Here is a 25,482-nt window from a genome sequence, read left to right on the forward strand (position 1 = left end):
CTGTCAAGCATCCGACTTCGGCTCAGGTCATGATCTCGTGGTTCGTGAGTTCGAGCCCCGCTTGGGGCTCTGTGCTGACAGCTCGGAGCCTGGAGCCTGCTTTGGATTCCATGTCTCCCTCTCTCTCTGCCCCTCTCCCACTCATGCTCTGTTTCTTTCTCTCTATCAAGAATAAATACACATTTAAAAAAAAGCAGTATCAAGAAAGCTTTCCAGATTTTGCACAATTAATGTTTCTACTAAATGATCCCCAAAACCAAATTTCTCCTGTCCATTCTGGATGTAGAATTTAGTTTGGGCAAAAAGTTGGTTTTCCTTTCTTTCAAGTCTCCCTTACCTACAATACCTAACACTTATGCGATGTTTTTCACTTGGCAAAACACATTCATGGACAGTTTCTTCTTTCAGCCACTCTGCAAAATGAGGGCTAGGAAGCATCTCTATTTTACAATTCAGAGCACTAAAACCCTCAGAATTTATTTGCTCATAATCTAGGCCAGAAGGCAGAGATGGCAGGACTCACATGTGGTCTCCTGAACTCCCAATTTTCCCTTTGGAACTCCCGATCTCCTCACCCATTGTAGAAATGTCTGAGGGACTCAAACATCAGTGGTTGGGGCAGGTGCTGGTAAAATCATTCTTCTCAGCTGGAAACTGCCTCTTTTGCTCTGTGGAGTCAGTGCTTGGCAGTTGGTAAGAGTTTTGCTACAGCTGAAATGATCAACCTTTAAACACGCCTACTCTCCATTTACCACTAACATGCAGTTTCAATCCAGAGAATGACACCAGTCAAATTCTATTCCTTTCGAGGCAGTTTGGGAAGATAAGGCAAGCTGTATGTCATGAATGAAAACCATCCACTCTCCTACACACGCCAGCCTTCAGTTTTTCATCAGATAACTGCTGACTTATACCTTGTCTTGTAGCTCTCCCTCCCATCCCATAGTGATAGGAAAAAACAGCTCAGAGTAAACTGTGGTCCTATTATTATTTAGAGTATTGTTTTGGTGTATCGTTTTTGGTTCTGGCCACTGAACTTTAAGGAGGTTGACGAGGGGCACCTGGGTGGCTCAGTCGGTTGCGTGTTTGACTTCGGCTCAGGTCATGATCTTACGGTTGGTGAGTCTGAGCCCCGCATTGGGCTCTGTGCTGATAGCTCAGAGCCTGGAGCCTGCTTCAGATCCTGTCTCCCTCTCTCTCTGCCCCTCCCCCACTCACACTTTGTCTCTCTGTCTCTCAAAAATAAATATTTTTTTTAAAAGTTAAAAAATAAAAAGAAGGAGGTTGACAATAAGGATCCAGGAGAGCCTTCTATAAGGAAAGTGAAAGCAGAGACATCTTGCCTAGAAAGGGAGGGCTAATGTGGCCTTAATTAAGGAGCATCCATGTAGAAAGACTAAGCTTTTTCATGGTGGTTCCAGAGCATGGAATCAGGATGGATGAGTAGAATGAAGGGCCCCCAGAGAAGGTTCAAACAGCTCTCTCAGTCCATCCAAGCACTGGTCGTCTCTGACGGTCGAGCAGCTCAAGCAGAGGCTATATAGGGTGCTCTGGATGTGAGCCTTCCCCTTGTGACAGGTTATATCTAAGGCTGCTTCCTGTTCTGACTCTAGTCTCCTTAAGAGGTAGGAAGCTTTCATCAGTTCTATCTTTTTATAGTAGATGTTGAGGTATAGCAGAGCGAATAAATTGGCAAAGCGAGGATCAGAGCTCTGGTTCCTGAACCCACTCCTGCCTACCGTCAACAGCGCTGCCTTTAAACATCACATTTATTTTCAGTATCCGTAGAATATGTTTTTGCCAGCTACGTTCTAAGAGGAAGGACCAGATCCTCCCAGCTCATGAGGGCTTCAGAATTATTGCCAAGGGTCGGAAAAATTCAAGTGCACACCAGACGCTGCCTCTAGATTAAATAAACAACAGGCCTTACAATGTACACAAGACACTTTTCCATTATATGTAGATATGATTTTAATGAATAAAACACACGTTTCTTTAAAAGTACTACCTGTTTCATGGAATTTTGTCATTCTGTATGTTTTCCCATCAGCGGTTCTAAAACGTGTATGTGTGTGTCTATCGGTGTGTGTACAATTTTTTCTTCTTTACCTTTAAATATTTTTTAAGTTTATTTATTTTGAGAGAAAGCACGAGAGCGCACGAGCAGAGAGAGAGGGAGGGGATCCCAAGCAGGGTCCGAGCTCTCAGCGCAGAGCCCACTACGGGGCTCAAACTCACAAACCGTTAGATCATAACCTGAGCTGAAACCAAGAGTCAGACACTTCACTGGCTGAGCCACCCAGGCGCCCCTCTTTTTTAACTTCAGAAGTAATCTTCCCAGTGAAGTGGCTAAGAGGATGAATTCGGATTGGTGGGGTCAGAAGTCTGGCTTTGCCATTTTCTAGCTTGTGACTTTGGGCAAGTTATTTAACGTCTCTGAGCCTTCTCTGCAGATGGGACGCTCCTAACAGTACTCAAAGGGATACTGTATGGATTGAATGAGATAATCCATCTAAGAGTGTAGAACAGTATTGGCATGGGGTAGAAGCTATTGAGGGTGACTTTTCTTAGTGTTACTGCAAATACTAGCTTATTAGTACAGATGGAGTGCATGCACCTTGTTCTGGTGATGGTGGTGACAGTTTCACCCCTCACCCCTAGCCCGTGGGCCATTTCTTGCCATAAAAAGGATGCTGGAATCTCCCCAGGTTACAGCAGGTATCTGGGCTGACTCACAGTCTGGTATACTTTCTGCCAATTTAGTGACCATCCTATGTACTAGAGAAAACCTTGAGGCACACAGCAAAGATCTGTTCCCTAACTCAGGACGGCTGAGTTTATGCACGAGTAAGAAGGCAGCTTCCCAGGCCAGGGCGCTCACTTATATTCAATAACACACACCTACAGCTCTCCGGGACCAAGCCGGGTCCCCAGGTGCTCTGGGACGCAGGAGATAAGGTGGGGGGGGGGGTTTGCCCCACAGACCGGTCTGGCACCTTTTCTAAGCAGGCACTCAACTGCCCTCAAGGGAGAGGCAAGAACTGTGACTTCAGCCAGATCTCATTTCCTGAAATCCTGATGGTCAGATGGCAGGAAGAATACGCCTTCTCTAGCAGTACCATGGGCACCCACCCTCTCGCCCCTGACCGCCCAGATAGACTTGCCCAGTTCTGGGGTAGGAGGTCAGAAAAAGAAACACAAGGTAAGAGAGGCTGAGGGAGACCAAGGTTGATGGGAAGGAGACAGGCTGTCAGTGAACAACTTGTTCATGTTCTCATACGCCCGAAGCAAGGAACACTTACTGTGTACAAGGCACCAGGTCAGGGGCTGTGCTCCATCAGAAGGCATTTGCTCCATGACTCCTGGCCCCTTTCTTAGAGGATGTCTAAGTGCACAATCCCTCCAAACACAGAATGAGTCATGTCCATCCAACAACTAGTAACTATAAGTAACATTTCAGAGTGCTTATGACTTGCCAGGCAATGAGTCAGGGATACCACATTTGTTATACTCAATCCTCACGACAATACTTCGAGGGGGTCCTATTAATTATTCTGTTTTACAATTGAAGAAACCAAGGCCCAGACAGATGAACTTGGTTTAAAGTCGTACAGCTAAGAAGTTAAAGCTTGAGACCTCCCATCTCCTCAGATGCCCATTATTCAGTAAAATAAACCAAACAAATATTAAACCACCTTCACTGACCAGTCATATTGAAGTCTTGTTTTGTGTGCGTGTGGGTGTAGACACAACATAAAATGCTTCTCTGGGAACAACGTGTGAGGGATTTGAATAATTATCTGCACTGACTCAGGACAGAAGGTCCAAAACGGTTTCCCTGGCCTGAATGTCCCAGCTAATTGCCTCGACCCTCCACCTGACTTAGCGTGTGTAGACAGGCTTAATGGTTTCTCTATTGAGCTCTTCCATTATTTTTCAGGTGCCCAAGGTAATCTTTTCATTGAACATTCACCATCCTGGGATTTTCACAATGCTGATGACTAAGGGATTTTCTTCTGCCCGGTCCTAATAAGGGGACCTGAGTTAATCATTGTGTGGCTTTGATAGGGAGCACCGTGGGGGCTTAAACCACTTCTCTTGCTTCATTAGGGGAAAAAGCAACCCAGGTGCAGACCACGAGGACCTCAGGGTTTGATACTATTAAATCAATGCACAGACAAAAAAAAAAAAAAAAAAGTGGATTAGGCCCTTTTTGCAAACAGAAATCTGGTGGGTAAGACTCAAAGATGGAAGAAAAAAGAAATCTGAACAGATACCACTGCATTAGTGACTGCCTGAGCCCTCCTTTCTCCCCATGGTCTCTTAAGAAAACACCCACCAAGGAAATGATTTGCTCTCTGCACAAGCTGACGCTACCCTGGCTTGTTTGACTTCACAAGCGCTTCGAGCTGATTTCTCTGCCTTTGCCTAGAAACTGCCAACCACAGCATCGCTTCAAGGGGCTAGCAACATTGACTTCAACATTTGGCTTTTGAGATTACTGCTGTAAAGAAAATTTTGCTGTCTTGTACCTTTCTCCATTTCTCTAATCCAGGCGATCATTAGAGATCTGGAGTATTATTATTATTTTTTGCAAGTTGAGGCAGTTCAGTGTGTAAAAATGTTACATAGGGCCACCACCATCCAGAAAATGATCACGTCTCTCAGGTTGAATTTTATCATCTATCACCACCTCATGTCTGTGGAAAGCAAGGACCTCTGTCTCTCTCTCTTCAGTACCTACACTGCCTGATATATGGCAGGGGATTGATAAAAATGTGTTGAATGCATGAACTTCTGGGTATGGCCCTCTGTTCTTAGAACCCAGGATAGAGGTTTCTAGTATTTTCTTGCAGTTGGTGGTTAAGTTACAACCGTCTTAAAGGACATTGAAGAAAAGTGTAGGCAGGCGCCATCAATTCAAAAGGAACTGGTATTTGTTGCCTCTGTGCAAAGAGCTGAAAGGGTCTCTTGTTCCTGTGTAGCACGGGCAGTCTGGTGCAGGAGTGAAGAGTGAGGGGGCATGAGTCCGACACAGAGACCGGCGTCTGGTTCTGTTCACCACCAGTTGTGTGCCAGGTAATTAACTTCTCTAAGCACCAGCTTCCCCATTAGAATATAGAGAGAGCGATAATAATACCTCCGGATGGGGTGGTTGGATGAATTATTAATAAACAAAGACAGATTTTAAAAGCATTTAACATGTACAGGGAACTAGTCTAAGCATTTGCTCTGTATAGATGTGTTTAGTACATGTTAAGGATTAAATGGGTTAATGTATGCAAAAACCTCTGCACAGGGCCTGGCATGTAGTGTGCGTTCAGTAAACGTTGGCTGTTATTTTTACACCCTCTTTTCCTTCCGCCTCCAAAGGGGCTGATTTGATTGGTCAGGTTCTAGGGCACTGCTCTGAGGTATGTTTTCTAGCTAGCCATATATCTGCACACTTAAATTAAGTGCTTCAGGTGAGAGGGTGTGACCTACGTTGCAGTAAGAGGGCTGGCTGTCTTACTTCTCTTCTCTGCTGGCTCTGTGCCTAGACCCTCTTTCTGATTCTATTTCTTCCTCCTAGAAGGAGATCCCAGGAGAAGAGAGTGACTCTCTCTAGACTTCTCTGCATTGGAATGCGGACCCAAAGCCCAGTTCACAATGTGGTTGCTTGTTCGCAAAGAAGCTTGCCATCATTTATTTTGTTCCCTCTATGTACATACCATTTCCTCACTGAAAAGTGGAGTCTCTTCCTCTACCCCCTTGAGTCTGGGCTGGCTTGGCCTGTGACTGCTCTGACCAACAGAACATGATGGAGATGACACCATGCCAGTTTCAAAGCCAAGTCCTGAAAAGGGCTGGCAGCCTCTACTGCCTTACTCTTGAAAGTCAGCTGCCACAGTGTGACCCCCCCCCCCCGACACCACCATGCTGCAAGAAGCCCAAGCCATTTGGAAAAGGTTGGCAGGATGAGATCCATATAGGTAGAAAGAAGTAGTATGAAGACACATCAAATTGTCAGCTATCCAGCCCCAGCCCAGCGTAGCCACCTGCTGAATGCAGCCCAATGAGCGACCCCAGTCAAAGCCACATGAACCACAGAATCTCCTAGCTGAGCTCTTCCCAGATTCCTAATCCACAAATTGTGAGCAAAAGAAAGTGATTGTCTTAAGCCACTAATTCTGGCGCAGTTGGTTATGCAGCAGTAGACAACCAAAACTTAATAAGGTGGTCCTTTATCTCATATTCCCCTACCTTTATCCATTGCATGTATTTCCCTGGAGGATGCTGTGGGGTGGTCCCTGATGGTCTAGGACAGGATTTGGGTATTTCTGGCTCTCCTGGCTATAAACACATTAATGACTAACCTGATTTTCACTTGATACTTAGTGATATTTGTTGAGCACATATGGGTGGGGTACTGCACCAGGCACTTTATGAATAATTAGCTCAGTCATCACTGTAGAACCCAGGCAGGGCCATTTCACCATCCCTGCTTAATAGAAGGATGCTGAGGCTCGACACGGTTAAGCAAGTCTCAAGAGGTGAACCAGTAACTGGTGGAGCTGGAGTATAAGCCCAAATCTGGTTATAAAGTGCAGAGCCCTTTCATTATATCAAGTTGTTGCTGTTCTGAAAAGGATGCGTCATTCTAAAACCACTTCTTACCTACTGACCACCCGGGATCTGGGAAAAGGAGAGCCTATTTTGTGGAACGTATAGAGGCTTTGGGTCACGTAGACCTTGGTTCGATTATGCTCTATTACTTATTAGTTCAATGACCTTGGGAAAAATTATGAAACCTTCTATGGCTTCTATAATCTCATCTGCAAGATGAGGATAGCAATAACAATTCAGGGGGTTCTTCTGAGGTTGAACATGTTAACACATCAAGTCAACAGTGCCTGGTACAGGGTAAGAGCTCAATAATCATTAGCTATTATTAGTAGTAGTGTTTAATTCACTTGTGGTTAGCTGGGAGTTGACTATGCCAAGTGTGTTCCCATCCATAGCTTATAGACTAAAGCTGGCAAACTATGGCCTGTGGGCCAAATCTAGCCTGTTGTTTGTTTTTATGTGGCCCATGAGCTAAGAATGGTTTTCACGTTCTTCAGTGGTTGAAAGTCCAAAGAAGAATAATAGTTCCTGAAATGTGAAACTTACAGGAAATTGACATTTCAATGTCTGTAAATAAAGTTTTATTGGACCACAGCCACACCCACTCATTTATATCTTATCGATAGCTGCTTTCATGCTACAGGGGCACAGGCTGAGTAGCTGTGACTGAGACCACGTGGCCTATAAAGTAAAAACTACTTACTATTTTGTCTTTTTGAGAGGTTTTCAGACCTCTGGACTAGAACACGCTTAAATAAGAGATAATGGAATGGAGGCGGGAAAAGAATCACAAAATGTAAATGCCTAATCTTAATGTGACCATTAACTAGTTGACTGATGTCAGCTACTTGCCTAACCTCAGGTCCTTATTTATCATAATAGGGTGCCAGGCTGAGGATTTTCTTTTGACTCCTTCTAGAATTAAAAAATATGTCTTTCAGATGGTACAAGGCAGGTTGGTTCTAGGAAGAATGTGGGATAGAAGTACTTCCCACACCTTGAAAAAGTTGTAAATACTCTAGTAGTAAAACAAGAGGCTTATTAATATTGTAGTATTAATAAGAGCTCTGGTCATGAGGCTCCAGGAAAAATATAGTACCCTGGAAAAGGAAAAGTACTTGAGATACATAAAGACCACCCACACAAGTACCAGAGAATATAGCATGGCCCAGTGGGTAGACTTGGCAAAGAGATAAAAGGATTACCATAGGTAGCTTGTGCTAAGTATCCACCCTGTGCCAGACCCTGTTTTCTGCGTTCTTCATCCAATGTAATATTCCCAGCACCCTCTACCTGCAGCCCTCTTCATCTGCATCACTTTGGGCTGTGGGGAGAATTCACAAAGATAATATGCATAAAGAGGCACAATACAAAGATGCGGCAAACACTCAGGGTATGCTAGCTCCTAGACTGCTACTGCTGGAATGAACAGCCCAAAGGAACAACCTTTCCGTAGCCAAAGAGTAAGCCCCTCTGTGAACCTACCCTGAGTCCCGACATTTGCCCATGTCCTTCCTCAGCTTCCGGTTTTCATTTTCTTTTTTGAGGCAGAAGTGCAGTCAGAAGGGTTGACATCTAAATGCATATGGCCCCATGAGAAGCATCGTTCAGGCCAGTGATGTGGGAGAAGCTGTGACCACATCATTGATCAGCAGATTGGAGACAGGTGGGAAAAGATATGGGTGTTTCTAGAGGGGAGCAGCGGCAGTGGAGGGAAGTGGTTGAAAGCACAGACTTTGGAGTTGGGTCACATGGGGCCAAATTCTAGTTCTTCTCCTTACTAGACAAGGTCCTTGACTTTTCCATGGCTTGCATCCCTCATCTATAAAATGGGGATAATACTACTTTTCATAGAGTTGTTGGGTTTTTAACTGAGTTGGCAGATCAGTTCCCAGGGCATAGTAAATAAGAATTATGCGTCTGCCATTATTATCCTTCCTGCTGAAAAAACCAGCTGGTTCTCAGTAATTATATTTGTGTATTAAGCTTGCTCTGGCCCTGCATTATCCAATAGCTACATGTGGCTATTTAAATTTAAATGACTTTGGGGCACCTGGGTGGCTCAGTCAGTTGAGTGTCCGACTCTTGATTTCGGCTCAGGTCATGATCTCACAGCTCATGGGTCTGAGCCCCTCGTCAGGCTCTGTGCTGACAGTGCACAGCCTGCTTGGGATTTTCTCTCTCTCCCTCTCCCTCCACCCCTCCCCTCCTCACGCTGTCTCTTTATCTCAAAATAAATGAATAAACGTCACAAAAATGTAAATGAATTCGAACAAAATACAATTAAAAATTCAACTTTGTAGTTGTACTAGCCACATTTCATGAGCCACATGTAGCCAGGGGCTGCTGAATCAAAGCAGTTAAGATACAGAATATTTCCACCACTGCAGAAAGTTCTATTCGATGGTACTGAGAGACTCGAGACATTCATAATAACAAAGATTATTACATTTTTAAATGTTAAGAATGAAGAGATGTGCCATTCAACCCTGAGTTGACAAGAGGACAAGAGATCAGTTGGAAGAGGAAGCAGGGGAAGGAAAAGAGCACTGGTGTCAACAGCCTCCTTGGGTGGATGAAACAGGAATTAAAAGGAGGTGGGTATTATTTAAAGTTATCAAGATGCCAAGAGAGGAATGGCAATATTAATAAAACCATGACAGGAAGAGGGAGAGGGCGGGGTGTAAGATAACAAAGTGAGCGAAAGCCCCATCTATTATAGTAGGGAGTCAAATAATCTCTCAGACCACTAAACCAAGAAATAGCAATGTAAGAACAGTACTTGGAGCTACGATGATAAAAAGAAAATTGTTTCAAGGGGCTCTTCTGGAGTCAGGGATTAAGGCTACAAAGGGGTAGGACAGAGAACTGTTGTCTCTTTAAAAAAAGATATTACTATGAGTGACTGTACTATTTCATTTTTAACCCTCTATGTATTTCTTCTATAAAAAATTCCTGAAAAAAGAACAAAACGAGTGGTAGAATTTTCAACATTCTGGTGGAGAATGGCATTTTGCAGGAGGAATTTGTCTCCTCTAGAGTAACTTCTTCAAGGTTTTTGGTTGACGGGAACAGGATTCCGGGTTATGTCCTCTACAAAGGCAAAAAAAAAGCAAAACCTAGCAACCCCTCCCCCTCCTCCCCATACATAATCTGGATGCTCTAAGTGCATCTTGGGAAGATGAATACATTGTTAGTGCCAACCGAGGGACTGACTGCCTGGGGGAGACAGAATGTACCAGTGGGTGGATGTACTGGGACTCTGTGTGCGGGTGAGCATTTGAGCAAACCTCAGTGGCTCCTGCTTGGGGCCAAGTGACAATCATGGTGAAAGCCCCTTACAACATTTTCTAAGGACTGGAGGAAAGTATGACCCTTGAAATATATCTGGAATCATGGACAGCATGATGGATTCCCGAGCTGTGTCACCAAGGGGATGAAACACCTTCTCTGCTGGCCGAAGATCAAGGGTGTTTCTGGCCAATTATGAAGTGCTGTGTGCACATAAGCACCATGTAAACGCCACAGAGAGGCACACACGTCATGAGGCCATCTTCCCTTACTTTCCTTTTTAAAAGGGCCTGAGTTTATAAGTGCTGTTTTTACAGATGTGGGAACTGTGACACCGACAATTCTTTATGGGTAGCTCACCAGGGGGACGTTGCTCAGAAAAGCGTGCATTTAAAAGAAAAGAGTGAAACACTGAAATGTTTAAAAATAAGGTTTCCCTCTGTTGCTTATAAATGGAACCAGTGTTTGAAAAAATTTTTCAGATAACAGAAAGTGAATACTGGAGTCCAAGTCTGGACGCTCTTGCGATCTCAAATACTGGCTCTGTGAGTTTGGGAAAAGCCACTGTTTAGTTCTCTCAGACAACATAGAAATACCTAATACCTGATATACATGGTCATATACAAAAAATATGGATGCATTTACCAATGACTGAATGCCTGACACCGCCTTATTCAATTCTTATCACAACCCGACTTCTCATCATACAAATGAAGGAACTGTGGCTCAGAGTAGTTAAACTGCTCTCCTCGGGGAACACAGGTAAGAATAGAACTAGGATCTGAACCCTGGTGGGTCTAACTTCAAAGGATCCGCTACTATATTATGCCGCCCCCTATGTTGCCCTACGTTATTCGCAGGATAGTTTACCGAAGTCTGAAGATAAAATCCAGATGACAGTGGAGGTGCTTCAAAAAGCAAGCAACGCCCTATAATGCTGATATTCACCTGTTACCCTGCACAAGACCTCATACATAACTATCGTGTAACCATCATGCATATTCTGAAATGACCTCCGAGGACCTCTGTGGGGCTGGAGGAAGGTGGGAGAGGGCCCAGGCTTTCCTGGAAAGCGTCCTTAGGCAAGATCACGAAAACCTCAAATTGTAGGGCTGCTGGTTGATTGCACGGCTTCTGTGCATGTTCATAAATATTGATTGTGATTAAACTATTATCATAGTAATGAGGCTAATAATGCCTCCTACAGCCCATCCCACCACACTACTCAAAGTCCCTACCTTTCATTAAACAAAGAGCTGCTGGCACTGCTGGGGAGTTGGGCAAGAGGCAGGGAAGTGATCTCTATTAAGCAAAAGCATTCTGTTTCATGCGCTGATTAAGAGCCGCAGCCCTCATTAACGAGAATTGTTCGGATCTCCTGTTGCTCAGGGTACTGTGCTCCGAGACTGGGTCCAGGAAGTGTATGTTCTCATCTCTCTTCCCCCCTGGGGCTTCCGAACAGATGCCCTATTGAAGTAGACATGTTTTTCCTTCCAGTTTCCCTCATTTCTGTCCCAATCCTTCATTCCCAGAGAGGATTTCGGCAAGGCTCAGGGCCTCCTTCAAGCCCTCCCTTTTAATGCTACTAAGACTTAGCAATGGTTGCATGCTTATTTATTATTTGCCTGGCATAAGGCTAAGCAATTTATAAGTAATTAACCCTGACAACGGAGGGCAGGATGGTGATTATCATTTATGGAAGAGGAAACTGAGGCTCAGAGAGGTTTAACAGCTTCCTAAAAGACACAAAGCTGGAAGTATCATGTGGCTTCCTTGGACCCCAGGGTCTGACCTCTTAACGAGGCTGTCCTGCTTTTCCATTTGTCTATTTACTTGGCATGCTCTCATTTTAGGAGAAACTTGGAAGTATAAATCAGAAAATTTCAATTTTATAAAATCTCCAAGCAAGGGGGAGCCTGGGCTGCTGTGTCGGTTGAGCATCTGACTCTTGATCTCAGCTCAGGTCATGATCTCATGAGTTCAAGCCCTGTACTGAAAAAAATAATAAATAAAATAAAATCTCCAAACAGGTACAAAGGCTTCTTTTTATTTGACGGTAAGTAGGGGCCTCTGCCCACCTCTGGCATTTTTGGGTTTTGCTCTGCCTTTGGAACACTAAAAGGCCCAACGGACTGCAAGCTAGAAGACGGGAAGGACCATATCTCACCTGTGTCCCTGGCTTCTGCCTGACCTTGGTGCTAAGCAAATGAGCGCCGTGCTGTCATGACACGACAGTCATGTTTCTGCACGAGGGGATCACCTGGCGGCCTGATGTCCTCCGCTTCTCCCCTAGCAGCCTCAGCCTGAACTTGAGGGCACACGTTGTTTATATCACCACTGCCAGTGACAACCTATCAGTCAGTGTAGGTCTGCAATACAGTGGAGAATTCGTTTTTTTCTGCTTTGTCCTCATCTCAGGTAAAGAGTGGACGAAAACGAATGGACAGGTTTTGTGTCTAAACCAGATGTTCAAGTCATTTTCCTTCTCTGGTCTCAGTTTACACAGCTGCAAAATAGGGCAGCAAGAAGGTATCACAAGTTCCCAAACTTCTGGCACCAACACCGCTGTCCTGATTTTGGCTACGGCCCATGTGGCGTCTGTACTATATTTTCTTATGTACTTAATTTCTTCTTTAAATTGGCTCACTTTTTAAAGACTTAATTATAAAGAGAAGATGGGTATCACTGCCATACACAGAAAATCAGCAGTAAGATAAAATCAAGAGAAGAAGGAGGTAAAAGTACACAAAACACAAAAATAAAATGACCACGTTCTAGGTAGACACGGTTGCCTGTAGGGGGTGCTGAACCCAAGGCCTGCTCGTTCTTTCTCTTTGTTACAGATGAATATGTGATATTTTAGGGAAGTGTGAGAGGCAGATTATCACTCACTGGAAACTTTCTCCTTGATATAAAGATAAACATGAGAAGAAAATTAAAGAGGGGATAATTCTCTTACAATGGGATTGGTGCTATTTCATGTGGCGTTTTTGTGGCATCTAATATCATCTCAGGTACCAGGTGGTGTATCTCCTGTGCTTGGGAAACACTCAGGGATATGTTAGTAGAAAGGAAGAGGGAGGAGGAGGAAGAGGAAAAAGAGGGAGGCAGACACCACGCTGTTTGGTAGCCTTTGCCAATTCTGTGGTGCAAACGATTTGACCATGGTCAGTTTCAGGCTCCCGGTGGGGCATCACTAAACACAGAGCTGCGAAGAGATGTGGGCAAGTGGCTGTGCCCAGCAGGTAGGAACGGAGAAGATTCTAGTACAACACTGGAAACGTTGGACCAGAAAAATCTCAAAAGTTCCTTCTGTCGTATGCCCTCTAGATAGCAACTTCCAGACAACAAGAGATAGGGTCTTCAAAAGAAGATCTTCCTATCTTTACAACTCCTAGCTTAATAATTTACATATAGCAGTCATAGAAAACATGGTAGCAGGTCAAGTGATTGGTTCTAGTACTCAGCACTCAGTGACATAACCACAGTAATAACCACAATAATAACAAAAGCTAACAAGTATCAGATGCTTACCTCATCCCGGGTATATAACATTTTCTCACTTAACTCTAACAACATCGCATAATTTAACTCTCATTATTATTCCCATTTTATAGGTCAGTAAGCTAAGGCCAGAGGTTAATTAATCTGTCCAGAATGATACTCCAGTAAGGGACAGAACTGGACGAACAAGCAACCTAGTTGTATAACGAAATAAACCTGATTCGACCTAAAATATGCACGGGGGATGGGTTATTCAAGTCTGGTTAACTGAATCTTTTGATTCATAGGTATTCTAGAGGCTATGTGTGAATGAAAAATTCTGGAAGAATTAAAACAAAACACTAAATGCTAAAATACACTAAACTTAATGGAAAATATCTCTGACGAATCCAAGTTTTGAGTATAAGAACATGCCGAAATAGAAGCTACAGGAGAGTCTTGGTTGATCCTGTTCTGAGTAGTGATTTGGGTTGCTTAGGAGAAATGGTTAATACGCCAAGGACTAAACAGGTGAGAAAATGGTAGAAAGTGCTAGATCAGGTGAACCTTCTTACAGGTGTAGGCTGAAGGTAAGACTAAGAAGGAGTATTTATTGAGCTGCCACAATGTGCCAGGAGACTGCTCACTATAGTTCTCCTTTTTTTTTTTTTTTCATTTTAAAATGTTTACTTATTTTTGAGACAGAGAGAGAGGGAGACAGAGCGCAAGTGGGGGAAGGGCAGAGAGAAACACACACACACAGAATCTGATGCAGGCTCTGGGCTCTGAGCTGTCAGCACAGAGCTCGATGGGAAGCTCGAACTCATGACCGGAACCGAAGTCGGATGCTTAACCGACCGAGCCACCCAGGTGCCCCTGCTCATCGTGGTTCTAATCATCTCATCTGCTCCCTGACATACGCCCTAGCACCCCCACTCAACAGATGAAACAACTGAGGCTCAACAAATGGCCAGTAACTAGCCTGCATTTCTGTTAGCCTGGGCTTCACAATCCTCTCTCTCCCTCTCACTTTCCGGTGACCGGCGTCCCCCTGCAAGTGGTTTGGAGGTTAGGGCAGCATCTCTGACTTTTAATTTCAGAACAATTATCTCATGTTTGGAGCCCCACGGGTCTTCATTACGTCTTTCTTTCATGGCTGTCAGTTCTGTGACCTGGTCACTCAGCACCTGACGGTCTGAAGAAAATACCATGTCTGTCTTGTGTTCATCTGTCTACTAAAGGATTTAAAGGGGAATGGTTAACTTTGGATGCTTATTTTTTTTCTTCTTCTTCTTCTGAAAAATCTTCTGAAGGGCTGCTTTGGACAGCAGGGTATGTTAATTGTCAGCTGTGTTTTCAAGGCATGAACTGGAAAGGAGGAGGATGTCCTACTAGGTGATAAAATTATCTGAAATAAACCCCAAAGTGGATGTCAAGTTCTGAGCCATTGGGGAGTGGCTGATGAAAGAAGTCGGTAGAAGGCATGGCAGATCGGTGCTTTACAGTTCTTGAACATGTCAGAGCATGGTGCTTTTTTGGTCTATGAGAACAAAAACCATTAGACAAAATAAGTCTTGCCTTCCGATGGTGGCCCAAAGCTTCAAAATCAGACTACAAACACGACGTCAGCCGGTAACAGTGGCTGGTCTCTCGGGGACCTCTCTTCCCTTCTCCAGCTAAATTAATTTTGATAATGTCCCTTGGAAAACCCTTAGATACCATAACCATGGGCAAGTTGCTTCATGATCAGGCTCCAGACTAGCTGCTCCCTAGCTCTATCCCTATATTAGTCTGACATTTACCCGAGTCTCAATGAACTTCTGGTTCCCACAATGCATGGGACCTTCCCTTCCTCCTCAGTGTCTTTGTGCCCTGCAACACTCCTTCTTCTCTTATTTGCTACATCCATCAGACCTCACCTCAAACGCCATGGCCTCCCAGATGATGTTCGGTTCCTTTAGGCTACTGCCCCATTGCCTCAGCTCCTTCTCCCTCTCTCTGAAAACTTGCCACGCGTGTGACTTACTTGTTGAGACTGTATCTCCCTAATGAGAATATATACTAAGAGGCATTATCCGTCTTGGTCATTGGTAAGCTCCCAATGCCTAGCAGCAAGTAAGTACTTAACAAACGTGTGTTGAATGGAGGACTAATGTGAAACTGAAGATTATCTGGAAAGCACAAAAGAAGTAGGGGGATTTTGAATGTCTATTCCTTTGGTTTTATTGCAAACCATGTGGCGGGTAAATTACTTACAAAATACTTTTACTGGTAAGGTGTGAAAAAAAATAGAGGACTCTTTCCCTTAGAAATGGTATCGGTAAGTGGATTGTTCCTGGGAGAGTCACGAATTGATTCCATTTATGAGTTTCTGTGCTTCTGTGGGGAATAACATTCTGAAGATAATAAAAGAGTAAATCTAAGGTGGAGTCTTAGTAGTTGTATGACTTTGGACAAAAAACTCAACTTCTCTCATCTGTAAAATGGGGATAATAATTGTATCAATTGCATAGGGTGATTGTGAGAATCGGATGAGAAAATGCATGTAAGTCACTCAGCAGACTGCCTGGCACATAATATATGTTCAATAAAGGTCAGCTATTACCAACATGGTTGGTGCTTCTGTCCAAGGCAGGCACCTCCACTCTGAAGTGGGGAAGTCAACTGACTTGCCTCACATGGATTCAGCGTCTGATAATCTAAGGATGTCGCCTTCTGAAGGTAGACCAAGACCTCTCTGTCTACACCATCATCACCAGCCCATAGTATAAAAAGCCATGTCTCCTCTGCTGGGCATTCCCTGAAGCCAGAGCAAAAATGGGACATCGCTGGAGAGAACACTAACAATTATGAACACTCGCCCCATGCTAAAATTTGAACTGCTTCCTAACCAAAATAGTCTGTGCACAGAAGCGAATTCTTTTGATCCAGTTCTGGCTTTTGACCAAAGTGGCAGTCTTGTTCTTTGGCATGACCTCAAGAGCTCTGCACAAAAGCCGTCTACGCTGATGGATGATCCGGACTAACACCGGTCCTGGTCTCAGATTCTAGCAGGAAGAAGTATGTCTACTTTGTTTCATTTCTAAGTGACAAACCAATTAAAAGGCTGGCAAATGAAGAGGGAAAAAAGGTGGATGAGGGTAATTTGAGACCTAGGGGATTGTGCATACGTAGTGTTTGGGCCCCTGACAGCTTTTAATAGGGCTTTACCCTGTCTGACCAGAGTGGCTCCCAGGGTTCCATTGTGACCATCTCAAATGGCTGGCTTGATGGGGGAACCTGGAGTGAATTCTCGGGGCCTTCAGAGGATTTGAGGTAATTATTCTGTCTGCCAGGGGAGAGGGTGTGGGCTCCTCCTACATCATCACCCTTCCTTAAAGGCTCCGGAGGTTAGTCGGAGAGAGCATGCTGGTGGAACTAGAGGACTTAACCTCTCCGAGCCTCCGTTTCATTGTCTGCAGGCAGAAGAGCGTTGTTGGAACGGCAGCGTTCAGAGGATTCAATGAGAAAAATATATTTAAAGCACTTAGCCCTGTGCCAGGCACTTAGCAAGAGCTTAAAGAATAGCGTTGCTCCTGTAGCTATTTTAGACTTTGGAATTCATCTAATAAAACCATCATCATATTATGCCGAGGGGAATTGAAAGCCAAGGTGGGATCCCATGTTCCAGGTCACACAGCTCCGGGGTGAGGGGCAGGGCTGGGGCCCCAGCCTGGGTCTCCCCTCTCCGGGCTTTTTGCTGTGTGCCACTGGCCTCTCAGGACCACTCGGCACAGCGGAACTCTTCAGGACCTCACCGCGAGGGACCTTCCGCTTTGCTCCTTCCATTGAGTCTCCGCCCCCAGCAGGTGCTCAATCTCGAAGTCCTGTCCATGCTACTTCCAAAATATGCTGCAAAAATGCCTCCTGCTTTCCTGCCTCCTGGTCATTGCAATTGCTGCTCTGTCTAGAAGATTCTCCCCTCTCTTCAGCTGTGGCTGGCCCCTCTTGGTTTCAGTCCACGTCTCCTCCTCAGAGACCTTCCGTGACCATCCTAGCTGAAGCAACACTACCCCCCACCTCCTCTCTCTCTTTCTCTCCCTTTCTTTCCACTTTGTGGCCTGTATAGCACAACCCCTACCCTATACTTTTTTTTCCCCCTTTTTTATTGTCTGTCTCTCTTCCTAAATGTAAACTCCAAAAGGACAGAGAACACGTGTCCCTTGCTCACTGCTGGGTTCCGGCACCTAGCACAATAGCACTTGGTAAATACATGCTGGGTGAACGAGTGAAAGAGAGAATGAAGGAGCCAGTGGATTCCAGAACTAGCATATTTGTTAACACCTGGATAGGCCCAAGGAAAGGATTTTAATTTGTTCGGAGAGGGACCTAGGCACCTGCTTGTCGCCCTCCCTGGCCTCCTAAAAGAACAGCGTGAGGCTACCCACCAGACAAGGACCCTTCCAAGCAGGCAACCCACACAAAAGCACATCTTGCAGTCAGGGGAAATGGGCGGATAGTTGCTAATTGCGACTTCCAACTGGGCTGATCTTTCGAAAGTTCGAAAGGCGCCTGCCTCCAGAAATCCCAGGCTGCTCCTGCTGCTGAGGCTGCGGAGGGAGGAGAGGAGGGGCGCGCCTGGACGCCTCTTGGGCTGGCACGAAGAAGCCACATCTCCTCCTCCCTCCTCCCCCCCCCACCCCCCAGCTCCTCTCCAAGAGAGGAAGCAATGCAGATGGAGACGAGAAATAAATATTCCTGCCTGCTCCGTGCCACTGCAGACGTTTTCCAAAATGTCTGGCTTGGACCATGAAACCAAGCCCACCCAGGAAAGGAGGCGCTCAGCGGGAGAAAGAGGGGGAAAGGGTGGCATATTTGTCGATACTTGTCAGCTTTCCGGGGGGCACAGCACATGGCTCAGCCTTGGCAGCCCCGCTGAGGTGGGGACGTGGTAAGTGCACAGTAATACTTGAAGGATTGAATCCGAGATGGGAGCAGCGCTAAGGGAAGCCTTGCCAGGGCATCGGCACCTTCTCGACGCCTTTGTCCAGGGTCCCGGGACTCACAGCTGGCTCTCTCATCGTTGGTTCCCAGGCTCTTCCCACGACGCCTGCTGCCCCTGCTCAGCTCTTTCCCTTCCCCTCCACTCCACTCTGGCGTGAGTCACACAACTGGGCCACAGGAAGTCTTCAAAGGCCCCTTGAAATTTGGGCAGGAGCTCAGCATCCACGTGTGCAGATGGATATTCCTGCCACTTCTGAGCACAGCTCGTGTTCTCCAACGCTGGAATACCAGCAGGAGATGAGAACAGAGGCTGCAAATGATAAGTGGGTGCTTTTGGCCGTGGGACGGCCAAGTGTGTGGGAGAAGTGTCACTAAGGAAGGGAAGTCACAGGCCCAGCAACAGGCACCCAAGTGTTCTGCAGTTACGGGGACTTCACTAGGCATGCTGCGAGGCTGCAAAATGTCTCCGAAAAGGGAGAGGAGAGCATGAGAATTTCAGCTTGAAAACTCCTCAGAGGATATGCTAGGCTTTCTTTGTGTCTCACCCTCTCGTGAGACTCCTCCTGGTACCCCGTCCTGCACGGCTGCCATGGACCACCTTCCGCTAGTTCTCTTGGTAAGTCAGTCATTAGGGTGGGGCCTAACGGATGGGCTGAGTTCTGCTCCATGAAGAGCAGAGGGGCTTTCCCGGTTTGCACTGGTTCGAGTCCAGGGCGGTAAAAACACTTGCTCGAAATGAAGACTCAAAGAAAGTGAAAGCTTTTGTGGGTGTCAGGGGAATGTTTTCCAGAAGAATTCTGCCTCTTTCCACCATTTCCATGACTTCACTGAGGGATGAAAGATTATCGAATATTTCCCACTCATCTGCCCATCTGCCTTCCAGTGCTAAGGCAACTGCCAGCTGAATCCCACTCTCTCCAGGAAGTTCTTCAATGGTGGGGGGTGGGGGGGGCACGGGGGGAGCTGGCAGAAGACCTGGATCCCTGTCTCCACTCTGCCCATCGCTGTGTGACCTTAGGCAAATTACTTCCCCTCTCTGGGCCTTGTTTTTGTTGTTGCTGTTGTTTGTTTGTCAAAGGAGTGGCCGGATAGGTATCCTTTCAGCTGTGACACATTGTGGGTGGTTCTACGGAGTGATATTGGGTAGATTTCCTGTTGTTACCATCCTCTGGCCCGCCCCACCGTTACCACTAGATTCTGGGAACTGGGGCCACCACACTTCTGGGGTTGAGTTCATTCCTTACACGTGGGAAGTTGAGAGCTGCTAAGTAAAATATCCTGGATATGTGGATACATGGATACTATCTAGAATTATTTTAAATGTCTTCTGTCTACCTGTCCCTTAATTCCCAGAAAATCTAATGCGCGGGAAATACCAATGTAAGGCATATTTAGGAAGAACTTGTGTGCATGTTTGTTTCCACTGTATAATAATCATGTTTTATCATCTTTTATTAAAAGTAGCCCCCATTTGTTGAGAACTTACTTCGTGCTAGGACTATGCTAGACTCTTCACTTACATTATTATCTCCCCAACAGCTCATCCCAGCAGATGTTATCCACTCCTCACTCTCATACCTCATGGTAGTTGGCCATAATTAACACACATATGCCAACACCAAAACCAAAATTATATAATAGTGCCCCTCCCCAAGGCCAAAAGCAAACCCAAAGCACAACTGAGACTCGGAGAGGATGAGACAGCTACTCAAGATCACATAGCTGGTTAATCCTGGCAACAGGATTTGAAGCCGATTCTGCCAGATCCCAAAGATGATGATGATATGCTACCTCCTACCCCATGCTGGGCCTCGTCTTGGCATTCAATGCCTTTCTAGGAGATTCTTCATCCATTAATGCTGTTTTAAAGACGCAGGGATAGTAGGTCTTAAATTGATTGCCTTTCTTATGTCAGAGGACAACAGCTGGCCTCAGAGCAAGCAAAAACCCAGCTATCAGAAACGTCAAGAAAAGATACAGTTGTCATCACCACCGAGCACAGAAGGTGGGAGAACAAGGCCCCCAAAGCAGCCCCTTTACGGTGACCATCTCCATTGGTCATTGACCTGCAGAGAATGAGGCTGGCTTCCGCCCACAGCCAAACTCACTTCTATGCCCATGCCCGATCCTGGCGCAGAATTAGAGCCCCTCACAATCTGTACGGACCCAGTCATGTGCTTCAGAGGTTGGGAACCTCTGGAGGTTGGGAACACTCCAGTGTTCCCAAGCCCAGGCAGGTACACAAATGAGCGAAACAGCCAGGTGCTACAGGAAACTGGCAAACGACCGTCTGGTCAATGGGGCCCGCAGTGGCCAGCAGACCACTGGTCTGAGATGCTCAGAGCTGTTAAGTGTCCCTTTTACAAAGAAAGCCTGGAAGATGGACATCGCTGTGAATCCTCCCACATTGTAAATATAGGCAACTAATTCAGTTAGGAAAAGTGTACCTGACCCAGTGAGGACCAAATAAGACGTATTCGAAAGCTCTGTCTGACCTGTAGGTCTCTATTTGCAACGTTTAAATTTTACAGACGGGCAAGTGGTGACCCAGAAACATTAAGTGATTTTCCTGAGATAACTAACTCGGGCTCGGGCCAGCAACTCTCTTTTGGATGTATACATATGGAGACGTATGTGTATGTGTATGTGTGTGTACATGCATATACATACATACATATTGTGCATTCTCAAGTGAAAGAAATGATTTTGGATTACCTGCAGTTATGAAAGGATCCTGCTTATTGTCATGTTATATTGGTAGCTGACCTTAATTCACATGCACACACAAACCGACACCAAAATGACACATCGACACCCCTCCCCTAAACCAAAACCCAAACCCACACTAAAACAAAAACCAGGCAAGGAAGAAGCTCTTTACTTACGGTAAATGACAAAAAAGAAGAAAACAAAGTCCCTTCGTCATATCTGGATAATTTTGCCAGTACTCCTTCCAAGATAGTAACGAACTAGTAAAACAGCAAAAAAATAGATATATATATATATTATTTCAAACTCTAACTGTTCACACTAAGGAGCAACATTCCCAACCAGCCAGAGACTAGCAATGACCTCACTTGCTTTTGCGTTCTAAAATATTATTTGATTCCCGCTTTTGGGGAGAGGAATAGATTGCTTTCACAGAGAAATATTTGACTTATCCGGCTTTCTCTTCATTATTATGTGATTGCAAATACAGAGTGTTACAGAAGTACAAAGTGACAAAATATTATTGAGTTGCATACAGCATGCGATAATATTAAATGCACTTTTCAAAATCCAAAACTGCGCAAAGCAGTTTTTACGTTACATATTAGCACTACATTTAATCCAATCTATTTTTATTTGTATTTTATCAGTAATTTGGGGGAAACAGAAGTTTAGCACTGGCAAATATAAATGTCTTCCCATTCAGCATTACTTAGTTAAAATTCTATAATTCATGAGGGTGACTGAAATAGCTTTATCTGACTTTTATGTTTTATTATGACTCTCACTGCATGAGAAACGAGGGAAAAGGGGGTTTTCAGGATGGCAGAATTCCTTATTACCGTTTAACTTTCTGTATTTAAAATCTAACTTTGTCAGCGCTGCAAAACAAAACAAACACTTTTCCTATAACCTAGTCGGGGGACAATTTCTTATTAAGTTAACACACGCCACTTCATCAATTCATCTTCACGCGGCTTGCAATCATCAGAAAAAATCATTCTGACTTGAGCCTGGGTGATGTACGATCTTGTTTCCTGAGAAACACAAGTATCCAGCTGAACTTTTTAACGTGTTACATTTTAATGGGAATGCAGATCTAACAAAGCAATGTTCGCAATGAAACATTTCACCTGAAGCTGAAGGTTACCTTTGCAACCAAGAGTGTTATCATTTCTTTAACAGCTTCTTCAATTAGTTCATCTATTTTTGAATGGTATTGATGCTGAGGAACACAGAAAGACAAATATTAGCATGTTTGGGAGGTGAGGGCATTGCATCCATCAGTAATTTTTAGACAACACAATTTATAAAGCAAGCCTGGCCCGTAGACCCAGTTCATTTCCATAGCCCCAGACGCAGCCGTAAGATTCTGACTCCAGGTCTTTGATGAAGAGAGATCTGAAGCTCTTAAAAAAAATTACCAGCCACATGGTTGCTCACCCAAGGCTTTGGATGGCTTTGATATGTGTAGATACATACACACGATTACAGACAGCACGCACGGAATGGCTTCATGGCCTAGCAGTGTATTGATCTGGAACTTACAAAATAAGATAGCACAACAATTTAATACAGGGGATGAAAAGTTATCTTTGGAAAACTGCCGGGGGATGTGACTCAGAATTTGACCAAGACACTGTGATGGATTTCGCAAAAACTGTTCTAAAACCCTCTGATACTTGGGGTTAACGCCTCAGAGCCCACTGGTTCTCTAGATATTGACTCAGTGTGGAGGCAACGTTTTTTGTTTTGTTTTTTGTTTGTTTGTTTTGTTTTTTCTGAGCCCTTGTGACAGCCACTCATTTTCTCCATTCATGGATACAGAGATCCAGGTTTAGAGCCTCTGCTAAGACTCCTGTTAAGTTTTTCAATTTCTCTAACGGCCGCTGTCGATTAAATTTAAATAGTAATGTGAAAACAAACCCCCACACAAACAAAAATCTGCTGTAAATGCCAGGAAAAAAGGAAAAGCGATTTCAACAGAAAATACTGTATGCCAGTTCCTTGACATTTATTAGATCATTTTAGTATCCATTCGAATTATTCCATATTCCTTAATAAAAAATAACAATGCAAAGCACTGCTATTTGGAAAGGAAAATGCACTTACCCACTCTTTAGCAAACTTTCAGAAGGATGATTAATTAGGAATAGAAAAAAAAAAGGAACAGTGCAAATAAAGATTAGGACAAAAGGACACATGAGAAAATGAAAATTAAGCAAACCATTCAAAAAGCTATGAAAACATACAGAAATAATAAGCCACGGGAACGTGGTTTGATATTCTGATAACTGGCAATCAGAATTAATGAAAGTGAGTGAAGGGATATGAATTCAGTTAGTTCATTAAAAGTCACAGGGGAATTTTGTTTGTAATTGGAAGACCTAGATAAAGTCCCAGTGCAAAGTTGGGAAATCACGTAGCCTAAGAAAATGTAGTTCAGTTTCCTCATCTGTAAAAGAACAGATTAATACCACTAACTGGTCGCAGCCCATGTGGGAGGTAGAAGGAGAATCAAGTACGGACACTGATCTTGGAAAGAGAATGAAGCAAACCCTGTTTAAAGATATTTAGCAGGTCTGTTCTTTTATTTATTATTTATTATTACTATTTAAAAGACATTTCCTGGCAGTTCTGCTCTCAGATTCAGAGATCTATTTTTTTAATGTTTATTTATTTGTGTGTGTGTGTGTGTGTGTGTGTGTGTGTGTGTGAGAGAGAGAGAGAGAGAGAGAGAGACAGAGAGAGACAGAGAGAGAGAGAGACAGAGCATGAACGGGAGAGTGGCAGATACGGAGAGGAAGACACAGAATCAGAAACAGGCTCCAGGCTCTGTGCTGATAGCACAGAGTCCAACTCAGGGCTTGAACTCGGGACAGTGAGATCATGACCTGGGCTGAAGTCAGATGCTCAACTGACAGAGCCACCAAGGTGCCCCTCAGAGATCTATTTTGAAGGTCAAGTGAGGGTCTAAGCTGTGAAAACATGTCATAACTATGATTGCAACTCCAATACTATTTGTTCAATTTCATAAAGTAGAGGCCAAGGTAGGGAGATATGGTCCTTATTGCTCAACTCTCTCATTTTCATTCCCTTTCAGCTGATTAGAGGAAAAACAATAAAGCAAAAAGGGTCCATGTTGCATAGCCCTGATGAAATCAGGACCCACGCTGGCTCTCCCGCTAGCTTCATGAAGGGATTTACTAGTAAGTGGCATAAACCTGAAGCTGAATGCAAAAAACTATCTGCAGAATTCTGTGCTAGAAACACAAAGAAAGATGTCAGAGCAAAAGAATTCAGGAATATTGACAGGGCTCCAAATTCATTTTTAGGTCTTGAGATAAGATCCAGTATCACATGCTTACTTTCCTCCTCATGTGACTGTCTCACTCTGCTTGATTTTCTTTGGATTACTATAAGTGATCCACGTTTATTAATTATGAGATTTAACTAACTCAGAAAAGCAAGTTGTAGGCAAAATAATACAATCTGAAATATGAAGCGGGGGGCTTCTAACCCAGCAAAGAACATCACTGAGAATAGAAACGTTCTCTTGGAACACTTGGCTGACATGGTGAGCAGAGACCATGTACCGGGAGAGATACAGGCTCATGGTCTGAGGTGTTAGTAATGCCATTTTTTTTCTTGAAAAGCAAATACGCTTTCTCTTCACAGGTGGGGGAACCTCAAACCTTTTCATTCTGGAAGGAGTCCACACTAAAGTATATGGAGACATGGTGGGTGTTTGGAACCTCCTCTCGCCTTCAATTTTTCCATGACAAACTTGCCCTGACCTCCCTGCAGAGAATTCCACTGTCTCTCCCCTTCACTCTGTACAAATACTGTTATCGTTACTCCTGTCTACGTCCCCCCCCCCCGTTATGAAAAGGTTGTTTTGATAAATAAACAAAACTTAGTTTGGGAAAGAAAGTCCACCAGGGTCATATGCGCTCTGCTTAACATGCACTAAAGGGCTGGATATCAAAGCAGTCCCCATTTTTATACAAGTAAGTACAAAATGCACGCATTTCTTTTTACCAAATTCTCCCCAAACTTATTGATTAACCAGCTTTTCCAGGGCAATAGTGAGCACTTCATCCTGCTCTTTCTGGGGAGATTATCTGTTCCACGAAGATGTGAAGCTCCGTGAAGGGGAATAAATACCACTGGGGCATCTTTTAATTACCATCCCCACAATAAGATTATCTTGTCACAAAGTCTCTTGAAGTCTTCATCCCAATATGGGTACAAAGAGGGATCCTTCCTATTTTTGCACTTTCCAGTTCCCTCTCCTGGCATCATTGGATTGGCTTTACCCTAGTAATAATAATAATGATAATACCCATAAGTTATATTCTGGGGCACTAGATCATGATAATACCAAGGGAACCACTAATCTTCAATGGT

At 44.4% G+C, this 25,482-nt stretch overlaps 1 protein-coding gene across 15 annotated transcripts in view; it reads right to left on the reverse strand.

Moving 5' to 3' along the window:
- The window catches only part of CADPS (calcium dependent secretion activator), a 475,617-nt gene that overhangs the window by 49,162 nt on the left and 400,973 nt on the right, over positions 1-25,482 (reverse strand). For 12 of the 15 annotated variants that reach the window (XM_042979336.1, XM_042979339.1, XM_042979332.1 and 9 more), the window contains 2 exons: positions 22,223-22,297; positions 21,249-21,332 (listed from right to left, as the gene is read on the reverse strand). In XM_042979336.1, coding sequence (XP_042835270.1) covers positions 21,249-21,332; positions 22,223-22,297 — 159 coding nt within the window. Of the gene's footprint in view, positions 1-21,248; positions 21,333-22,222; positions 22,298-23,184; positions 23,200-25,482 lie in introns of all 15 variants that reach the window. The other 3 variants (XM_042979338.1, XM_042979342.1, XM_042979335.1) reach the window with 1 other exon arrangement.

This window comes from Panthera tigris, chromosome A2 (assembly GCF_018350195.1).
Source record: "Panthera tigris isolate Pti1 chromosome A2, P.tigris_Pti1_mat1.1, whole genome shotgun sequence".
NCBI lineage: Eukaryota > Metazoa > Chordata > Mammalia > Carnivora > Felidae > Panthera > Panthera tigris.